This window comes from Balaenoptera ricei, chromosome 2, assembly GCF_028023285.1.
Source record: "Balaenoptera ricei isolate mBalRic1 chromosome 2, mBalRic1.hap2, whole genome shotgun sequence".
In the NCBI taxonomy this organism is placed as follows: Eukaryota; Metazoa; Chordata; class Mammalia; order Artiodactyla; family Balaenopteridae; genus Balaenoptera; species Balaenoptera ricei.
In genome coordinates, this window is record NC_082640.1 from 54747193 (window position 1) to 54757953 (window position 10761).

Below are 10761 nucleotides of genomic sequence, written 5' to 3' on the forward strand. Positions count from 1 at the left end.
AAAATGACTATACTACCCAAGGTAACCTACAGATAATCCAATTCCTATCAAATTTTCAATGGCATTTTCTAGAAGAAAATTTTTAAAATTTGTACAGAAACAGAAAAGACCCCAAATAGCCAAAGCAATCCTGAGAAAGAAAAATGGAGCTGGAGGAATCAGGTTCCCTGACTTCAGACTATACTACAAAGCTACAGTAATCAAAACAGTTTGGTATTGGCACAAAAATAGAAATATAGATCAATGGAACAGGATAGAAAGCTCAGATACAAACCCATACACCTATGGTCAATTAATCTATGACAGAGGAGGCACGAATATACAGTGGAGAAAAGACAGTCTCTTCAGTAAGTGGTGCTGGGGAAACTGGACAGCTATATGGAAAAGAATGAAATTAGAACATTCTCTAACACTATACACAAAAATAAATTCAAAATGGTTTAAAGACCTAAATGTAAGCCTATACTATAAAACTCTTAGAGGAAAACATAGGCAGAACACTCTGTGGCATAAATTATAGCAATATCTTTCTGAAATAATGAAAATAAAAACAAAAATAAACAAATGGGACCTAATGAAACTTAAAAGCTTTTGCACAGCAAATGAAACCATAAACAAAACAAGAAGACAACCCACAGAATGGGAGAATATATTTGCAAACGAAGTGACCAACAAGGGATTAATCTCCAAAATATGCAAACAGCTCATGCAGCTGAATATCAAAAAACAAGCTAATCAGAAAATGGGCAGAAGATCTAAATAGACATTTCTCTGAAGAAGACATACAGATGACCAAAAAGCACATGAAAAAATGCTCAACATTGCTAATTATTAGAGAAATGCAAATAGAAACTACAATGAGATATCACCTCACACCGGTCAGAATGGCCATCATCAAAACTACAAAAAGATAAGTGCTGGAGAGGGTGTGGAGAAAAGGGAATCCTCCCGCACTGTTGCTAGGAATGTAAATTGATACAGCCACTATGGAGAATAGTATGGAAGTTCCTTAAAAATTAAAAACAGAGATACCATATGATCCAGCAATCCCACTCCTGGGCATATATCTGGAGAAAAGGATAATTCGAAAGGATACATGCACTCCAGTGTTCATTGCAGCACTATTTACAAATAGCCAAGACGTGCAAGCAACCTAAATGTTCATCAGCAAAGGAATGGATAAAGAAGATGTGGTACATATATACAGTGGATATTACTTAGCCATAAAAAAGAATGAAATAATGCCATTTGCAGCAACATGGATGGACCTGGAGATGACCATACTAAGTGAAGTAAATCAGAGAAAGACAAATACCATATGATATCACTTATATGTGGAATCTAAAAAAAAATGATACAAGTGCACTTATTTACAAAACAGAAACAGACTCAAAGACTTCTAAAACCAACTTAATGGTTACCAAAGGGGACAGGTGGGAGGAGGAATGAATTAGGAGTTTGGGATTAACATATACACACTACTGTATATAAAATAGATAATCAACAAGGACCTACTGTATAGGGCAGGGAACTCAGTATTTTGTAATAACCTATATTGGAAAAGAATCTGAAAAAGAATGGATATATGTATAACTGAATCACTTTGCTGTACACCTGAAACTAACACAACATTGTAAATCAACTATACTCCAATATAAAATAAAAATTAAATTTAAAAAATGCGTTCTTTCACCAATTAAAAATGTTTTTGTTTTCTAAAATCTTAAAAATTTTTATCTGAGAAGTAGTGTGTATGTTAAATTTATGGATTATTATTCAAACAAGCATGCCAGGATTGTTCTTAATGTGCTTGCATTATGTTTTTAGAGTAAGTTTAACAAGCATCATTATAACATGACTTTTATCACATAGGTTTTAGGAATGCCAGGGATTAAATTATTCTCTTAAAATAACTGCAGATGACAGATATATCAGAATAATCCCCCATCTCCCCTTCCACAGCACACACTATTGATATTGATTATATAATAATTGTATACTTTTTTATTAGTACTTTTAGGTGTGGGGTTTGTTTTTTATTTTTTTTTCTTTTCCTTTTGTCTCTAATCTGTATCACCTTCTCCCCCAAAGTTGTGTAAGGTATGAGCAGACAAAATAAAGGAGGGGTAGGGCTTCCCTGGTGGCGCAGTGGTTGAGAATCTGCCTGCCAATGCAGGGGACACGGGTTCGAGCCCTGGTCTGGGAAGATCCCACATGCCGCAGAGCGACTAGGCCCGTGAGCCACAATTGCTGAGCCTGCGCGTCTGGAGCCTGTGCTCCGCAGCAAGAGAGGCCGCGATAGTGAGAGGCCCGCGCACTGCGATGAAGAGTGGCCCCCACTTGCCGCAACTAGAGAAAGCCCTCGCACAGAAACAAAGACCCAACACAGCCATAAATAAATAAATAAATAAATAAATAAACAAACAAACAAACCCAAAGTTTAAAAAAAAAGGAGGGGTAAATAAAATATATACACACACGCACACACGTAGACAAAGAAAATAAAGAAGGAGGGGTAAATAAAATACACACACACACCTGAAGACATCCAGAGTTAATTTTTCACAGTACACACATTTTGTCTTTTGTTTGTTACTGATTATATATTTACAACTTACATAATTATTTCCTTTTGTTGGACACTTAGGTTTACCAGTTTTTACTGTTGTAGGTAATGTAGTGATGAACAAGAGCTCTTATATTTTTAAAAACTGTTTCCTTCAGATAAATTTGTGTAGTGGAATTCCTAGGTCCTAGATGACCAGAAAAGAATCTTCAGGATACTTGATATTAACTTCCAGGTTATCTCCTATTATGGTTTTAATGCAAATCATAGACTTACATTAGTGCTCGTTATAATGAATGCCAAACTAAAATCAGTATTTTATCTTTTCTCATTAGGGAGTTCTGGGAAATTGTTCATTCATTTACAGATGAGCAGAAAAGACTCTTCTTGCAGTTTACAACGGGCACAGACAGGGCACCTGTGGGCGGACTAGGAAAATTAAAGATGATTATAGCCAAAAATGGCCCAGACACAGAAAGGTAATTATTAAATTGTGACTGTATACTGAAAACCTTGCATTCCACATTACACGTGTGTGATCTATCCAGAAGCTTCTGAGCACTTTTGCAATTTTATATAGAAATCTTCAAACCACATGAAATATTAGTTCAGAGAATATTTTGCTGTTAATGTTTGAGAAAATTTTTGAACACTGGCCAGGTTAAAAATTATTATGGAGTTCACTTGATTTGAAATTTTATAAATTGGTGTGATTCATTTAGTTTTTGGTTGAGAGTTTTTTAATTGAAAGCCATATTATGTCATCTGTTTAGAATGGTAAAGTTGAGGCTCAGGAGATTGTCTCTTCAGTCCTAGATTATGCTAGAATCACCGATTTCATAGTCTTTACATTAATTGTGTTTCCTCTCCATCGTGTAAGTTAACATTTGGTGCATAGCGACCGTATGTGAGCAGTAGTATATTTAATAGCTTGAATGTATAGAAACATTTCTATTAGTTTTCTACATTATTTGATATTATTTGGTATTGTCTGTATTACTTGGTATTAATGTAAATTTATTGGTTATCAAATCAATTACATAGTCATACAGGAATATTTCTAATAAGCATTAAAGAGCCCAGACTTTGAAATTTTGGAAACGAGGTTTGAATATATTACCTCCACCTTTGAGTAAGTTACTTAACTTCTCAGTGACTTCAACTCTACAGTGGGGAAACTGACACCCAGTCTGTAGGTTTATTGTGAGAAAATTTAGTTAAATGAGCTCTCAGGGTTAAGTACCTAAAACAATATCTGGTATGTGGTAATAATTTTGTGGATGCAATATGTTATCATCGACCATCATCATTATTAGCATTGAGTAATTTATGAGATAGAGACAAACTGCTGTTTGGTAGTTGTATGGCAAGAGCAGAAAGTTTATCCGTGACTTGCATTAATGTATAGTCTGCATTGCAAACCATCTCAACATATATGCCATCTAAAGTAGGATCATTTAATACTGAGCGTATTTCCCATGACTTATTTTCCTATTTTTCCCCTTTCTCTCTATATAGGTTACCTACATCTCATACTTGCTTTAATGTCCTTTTACTTCCGGAATATTCAAGCAAAGAAAAACTTAAAGAGAGATTGTTGAAGGCCATCACTTATGCCAAAGGATTTGGCATGCTGTAAAAAACAAAAAAAAAGGGGGGAGGGAAAGAAAAAAATTTAAAATTTTAATAAATATAACAAGAGGGATAAAATTGGTGGTGATAGTGACCCAGTACAAAAAGGCTGTAAAATAGTGAACCACAGTAGTCACCTATGTCTGTGCCTCCCTTCTTTATTGGGGATATGTGGGCTGGAACAGCAGATTTCAGCTACTTACATGAACAAATCCTTTATTATTATTTTTTTTTTTTTTTCTTGCGTGAAAGTGTTACGTATTCTTTCACTTGTATGTACAGAGAGGTTTTTCTGAATATTTATTTTAAGGGTTAAATCACTTTTGCTTGTGTTTATTACTGCTTGAGGTTGAGCCTTTTTGCATATTTAAAAAATATATACCAACAAACTACTCTCCCAAGGAAAATATTGCCACCATTTGTAGACCATGTAACCTTCAAGTATGTGCTATTTTTTTGTCCCTGTATCTAACTCAAATCAGGAGCTGTATTTTTTTTTTTAAACAATTTGCTTTTGAAACTTGAAGTCTTGAAAACAGTGTGATGCAGTTGCTGCTGTTCTAGTCCCCAAAGAGTTTTCTGTGCAAAATCTTAAAATCAATAAAGATGGAAGGGAGAACTTGGAATGTTTAACTGCAGCCCTCAGAACTTTACTTTAGTAACAGCACAACAAATTAAAAACAACTCATGCCACAGTATGTCGTCTTCATGTGTCTTGCAATGAACTGTTTCAGTAGCCAATCCTCTTTCTTAGTATATGGAAGGACAGGGATTTGTTGTTGTCGTCACTGTTGTTGTTGTTGTTGTTTTAAGTTTACTGGGGAAAAGTGCATTTGGCCAAAAGAAATGGTAGTCAAACCCTTTGCAAGAAAGGTAGGAAGTTTGTTGTTTATTATAAACATAAAGCATGTGAAAGTGCACTTAAAATAAATTTTTTATTAATTGCTTATTACCCGCATTTTAAATAGACAATCCAAAGTCTTCCCTTCATGTTGCCATCATCTTATCTAATCAGCCATTTTATCAAGGCACATGATCAGTGTTGGAACATAATGGAAAGGATGGCTACTGTGCCTTGTTTTACCTAATCATACAGTAAGCAGAGACCTGGAAGTGAATGGAACTGTTACTCTTAAGTCCTATTTACATTGTCTATCCCCAAAGATTAAAGTTTATTTCAAAAAGTAAGTGTTAAATAATACTTTCATGTACTATGGAAAAGTACAGGTTGGTTTAAATTACTGGACATTCAGAAGTAAGTAGTTTCTTCCCCTTTCTAGTCTTCTGTGTCTGTGTTGTTAATTTCTTTTATTGCAATATAAAATAAAAGGATTATGTATTTTTAACTGAGAAGAGACATATTGATATATCCTTTTACTACAAGTTACAGCTAATGTGCTGAGCTTGTGCCTCTGATTGTTTTAACTGACTATGACAGATCAATTTGATGATTTGTTTGAAATTGGCAGGAAAAATACAGCTTTCAAATCATTGGAGGGGGAAAGAGGATGTCTTTAAGAATTATTTTAATTCTTTTAGTAATTGAGACTTAACTGTTATGTACCATAATGCTAAATAAAAGTGACATTTTTCACCATAATTTAGTGGAAAAAGAAGACATTGCTTTCCATATTGTGATAAAGTAACATGGGGTTTTTCTGGGCCAGCCTTTAGAACACTGTTAAGGTATGTACACTACCTTGATGCAAGGGACCCTCATGCTACTACAGTCATCTTAAAAGGCCTCTCATTCCTGTGCTTCTTGTGTATAATGAAAGTGAGAATAAGAGAAATCAAATACTCTGGGGGCATTTTGTATAATAAATTCATGAAGAAATTTGTGTTCTTTGGTTCTCAAGTTTTATTATCACTACAGTATTGAAGTTCTACAGTTGTAATAATATGTGTGAAGTTTTTGAATAGTAATTGAGTATAGGTTATCAGACATAGAATTCGCATCAAATAGACTTTTAACAAACAGTTGAAAATAAACCTACCCTTGAAAATATTTTAAGAGAAAAATTCATTGGTTGTCTAGACTAATTGCTCTCACTTGCTTAGTAACTAATTATCCTGGACATGTTACCACTTCTTTTTATCATTGCCTCCTTTTCACTACTGTTTACAAAAATGTCACGGAACAATATCTTTAGGAAGAGGAAAAAAATAGAAATTTTGACTATAGCAGATATCTACCCCAGATGTCGTGTTATAAAGTACTCTTTTGCCTGGATCAGCAGGAAGCTCTGGAGGAAATAAAGAACCATAAACTAAAGTAATTGGTTTTCCAAATAAAATACAAACTTTCTCTTACATATCATTGTTACTGAATATTTCAAACATAAAATATAAACACGGCCTGTAGCCAAACTTTTCTGGAGCCTGACAGCTTCAGCAAATTGAGTTGGATTTCCTCCCCTATATACTTTCCTGGGCTGTGCTTAGTTGTGTGATAAAATCCAATGACAACTTCCCTAGCTTTATTTTGGGATACATACCTAAGCAGGGAGATACATGAAATGAGGCTCCAAACAGAACTTGCTAATGGTATTCATTTCCCCATTGGCACAGGTCCATCTTATTAGAAAAGACATGATTGTAACCTGGCAACATCACTCCCTGTTCCCATAATACCATGACTGTGCTGGGATTTCAGGCCCCTTTAAGGGGTTTTCTCAAGAATTTCATGCAAACTGTCATTGGAAGGAGTGTCTTCCCAAGGCTGCTCTATGTGTAGTCATGCTCCCCTTACCTGTTTACCTTAAATTTCTTTTTTGTCCTTCCACTGGCTTCTAAGGACCATCTTTACCCTCCCTACCCCTTCCCTGAGCCACGAGAGAATTCAAAGCACAGCTTCCTCTGGCTCCCTCTCGTCTTCTTTTACCCACAGTGTTAGTGTATAATTTCCTGGGGAGGCTAGAGAGTGTTACTAGTGCAGAGTCCCAAGACTTTTTCTTTTCCCCTATTCAAATCCAGTAGTTGACTTTTGTTAACCACTGTAGGGAGATTTTGGTGCAGATGTGTTGTCCCTGTGAGAAATGCTGCTAAACTATTGCTGTGCCGCTAAAAATGCTCTCCTGAAAGATACTCATAGCCTCCTACTTGCCAGTGAGAACTCTAACCTCGGCAGCACCCTGAACTTGGTTCAGCTGCTACTGTCCTTTTTTCAGTTGGATGGATACTACTATAATTGTAAAGTTCTGGTCTGTACTTGCCCAATTCTGTCTGGTACACCTCCACCACTCAAAAAGATTCTTCCTCAAATCCATGTCTTCTGCTCAGTCTCTATCCCCAGAATATCTTTCTGGTACCTCAAAATCAATGCACTTAAAAATGAAACTCTTATGTCTGTACCTACCATTTATTGTTTCTTCCTTAAAAGCATCATTTTCAACTCAGAATCCCTCATCCCTCAATTATCACAGCTTGTATCATTTCTTTCCCCCTCCATCATTCATCATACTTCCTTTCAGCCCCTGATCCTCTGACTCACCTGGATGCTGTTAGTAGCTTCCTAACTCATCTGCCTGACTAACGTCCTCTTGCATTCTTTTTTGTTCTGCCAAAACACAATTTTGCTAATTTAAATATCCTTTGCTTCAAAACTTGTTCCCCTTTGAATAAATCTGCAAGCCTGTATCCAAAACCCTCCATAGGCTCAGCCCCACCTTTTCCAATTTTACCATCAGTTACAGGCATGTCTCCCTGCAAACCCACCCACATCTTCACATGCTGTGTTTAATTCATATTTCTCAAGTAACCTTGAAGACCAAAATTTTAAAAGCCCCTCACCCATAAAGACTTCATCAATCCCCAGAGTGCCTCTGTAACCTAACAGCAACCCAAACTTCCATTTGGTAGTACATGAATGGTTGGGCACATCGAACAGTGAGCAATCACTGGGATTTTTCTTTTTTTCCCATAATCATTACCTGACGTGGGCAGATTCATGGGGAAGATTGTTTATCTTTGTGCCTCTGCCATGTAGTAGTTGCATAATAACTTTGTTAAAGGATTAGCTCTATTTTTCCACTAGCTTGTCAATCACCACCTGATGAATGATTGAAAATGACTCAGCGTGCCATAGAACGTTCAATGAAGCTTCTCTTTTTTCCACTAAAAATGGCCTCAGTCTCCTATCTCCTCTCCCTCCTCCCCCAAAAAGGTTTTTATTTTTAAATATTTGAATATTTAGTGGCTAAAGAACTTGCTCTTGGAGGAACTGGCTCCCCAGAATGACCGGCTCTGTCATTTCAGCCTGTGAGAAGGTAGATTACTAAGAGGGGAAGGATGAAAAGAACAAAGTCCTTGAAGGCAAGATTTTCCTGCTTTATGGATGTGCTCTGGCAACCAGGAGCCTCTGTGCAGCCAGCCTCTGTGGCTACACTCCTCTCCCAGTGGAGATGGGAGCGGGTGTCTTACACCATCCTGCTGTTGCCAAACCCTCATATCAAGGAGCTATTCTTTGCTAAATACTGTGTTTTTTATACTAAATGAAGCACTCACCATGATGAATACCTGTTTTGTCAGAACCTTATAACCATTGCTACAAATTGACCCTTAAATCAGGATTCTTAATGTTCAGCTGAACAGGACCTGGAATAATTATCCTATCCTTCAGTCTCCAGGAAACCATAGAAAATGTGATGGGCATGTGTCTAGTAAATAGTGCACAGATTGAGGGCACAACCTTCAAAGTTGGATGACTGGGTCTCAGTCCTGGCCCTGCCCTTCCTTCAGCTTGGATTATCATATCCAAGACTCAGTGAAGTTGAGATACAGATGCTAGGCAACCTGTTGCAAGACAGAAGAGGGAATCCATTGAGAGGCTGGAGATGCTTGTAGTGATTTCTTTTGCAGGAGTTGACCCTTCCTCATCTACCTCAAAATGGAGGAGGGGTGTTTTCCCTCATCTTTGTTTTTTTAATTAAGATAATTCACATAATAAAATTCACCCCTTTAAGGTATATAATTCGTGGCTCTTAGAATATTCACAAAATTGTGCAAGCATCACATTATATAATTCCAGAGCATCTTCATCACTACAAAAAAAGAAAAAAATCTTGTACCCATTAAAAGTGACTATCTCTCCCTGCTCTCCAAGTGCTAACCACTAATCTACTTATCTACTTTTTGTCTATAGATTTACCTATTTTGGACATTCCATATCAGTAGAATCATATAACATGTGGCCTTTTGTGTCTAGCTTTTTTCACTTAGAACAATGTTTTCAAGGTGCATCTATGTTGCAACATGTATCGATACTTCATTTCTTTTTATAGCTGAATAATATTGTATTGCTATACCATATTTTTGTTCATTTGGTAGATATTTGTGTAGTTTTCACTGTTTGGCTATTTTAAGTACTACAACCATGAACATTGTGTACAAGTTTTTATGTGGACATAAGCTTTCATTTCTTTTGGCTGTGTACACACGAGTGAATTCCTGGGTCATATGCCCAATCCTTTCAAGGAACTGCCAACTGTTTTCCAATGTGGCTGCACTATTTTACATTCCCACCAGCAACCTGTGAGTTCTTATTCCTCCACATCCTGGCCAACACTTATTATCTGACTTTGATTCCAGCCATCCTAGTGGGAGTGAAGCGGTATCTCAGTTTTGATTTGCATTTTCCTAATGACTAATGATGTTGAGCATCTTTTCATGTGCTTTTGGCCATTTTATCATCTTTAGAGACATGTTTATTCAGAGCATTTCCCCATTTTTTGATTGAGTTGTCTTTTTATTATTGAGTTCTTTAATTCTGATGCAAGTCCCTTACCAGATAAGTTATTTGCAAATATTTTATCCCATCCTTTGGATAGTATTTTCACTTTATTGATGGTGTTCTTTGAAGTACAAGAGACTTCAATTTTGGTGATGTCCAAATTATTTTTTCTTTTGTTGCTTGTGCTTTTGGTGTCATATCTTAAAAAATCATATGTGTCTTGTAGTTTTAGCTCCTATATTTAGATCTTTAATACATTTTTGCATGTGGTGCATTGTAGGAGTCCAGCTTCATTTTTTGGCATGTGTATATCCAATTGTCCAAGCACCAGTTGTTGAAAGACTTAACTTCCCTGTGAATAGTGTTGGCACCCTTATGGAGAAATAATTGACAGTAAATATAAGACTTTATTTCTGGACTCTCATTTTCATTCCGTTGACCTATATGTCAGTCCTTATGCCAGTACTACATTGTCTTGATTACTGTAGCTTTGTAGTAAGTTTTGAATTTGGGATGTGTGAATCTTCTTTGTTCTTTTTCAAGGTCATTTTGGCTATTCTGGGTGCCTTGCAGTTCCATGTGAATTTTAGGGTCAGCTTATCAGTTTCTACAAAACAGGCAGCTAGGATTTTGATAGGGATTGTGTTGAATCTGTAAATAAATATGGGGAATATCGCTAATTTGACAATATAAAGGTATTCAATTCATGAACATGGATGTCTTTGCATTTATTTAGGTCTTTAATTTTTTCATTGATGTTTCATAGATTTCAGTGTACAAGTCTTGGTTTCTTTGGTTAAATATTTTCCTAAGTATTTTATTCTTTTTGTTC

General features: G+C 36.1%; 1 protein-coding gene across 9 annotated transcripts in view; it reads left to right on the forward strand.

Moving 5' to 3' along the window:
- Window positions 1–6035, forward strand: part of UBE3A (ubiquitin protein ligase E3A) — a 91602-nt gene extending 85567 nt beyond the window's left edge. For all 9 annotated transcript variants that reach the window (XM_059912630.1, XM_059912632.1, XM_059912634.1 and 6 more), the window contains 2 exons: window positions 2902–3045; window positions 4085–6035. In XM_059912630.1, coding sequence (XP_059768613.1) covers window positions 2902–3045; window positions 4085–4205 — 265 coding nt within the window. In that variant the 3' untranslated portion in view covers window positions 4206–6035. The remainder of the gene's footprint in view (window positions 1–2901; window positions 3046–4084) is intronic.
- Window positions 6036–10761: the final 4726 nt, after the last annotated feature.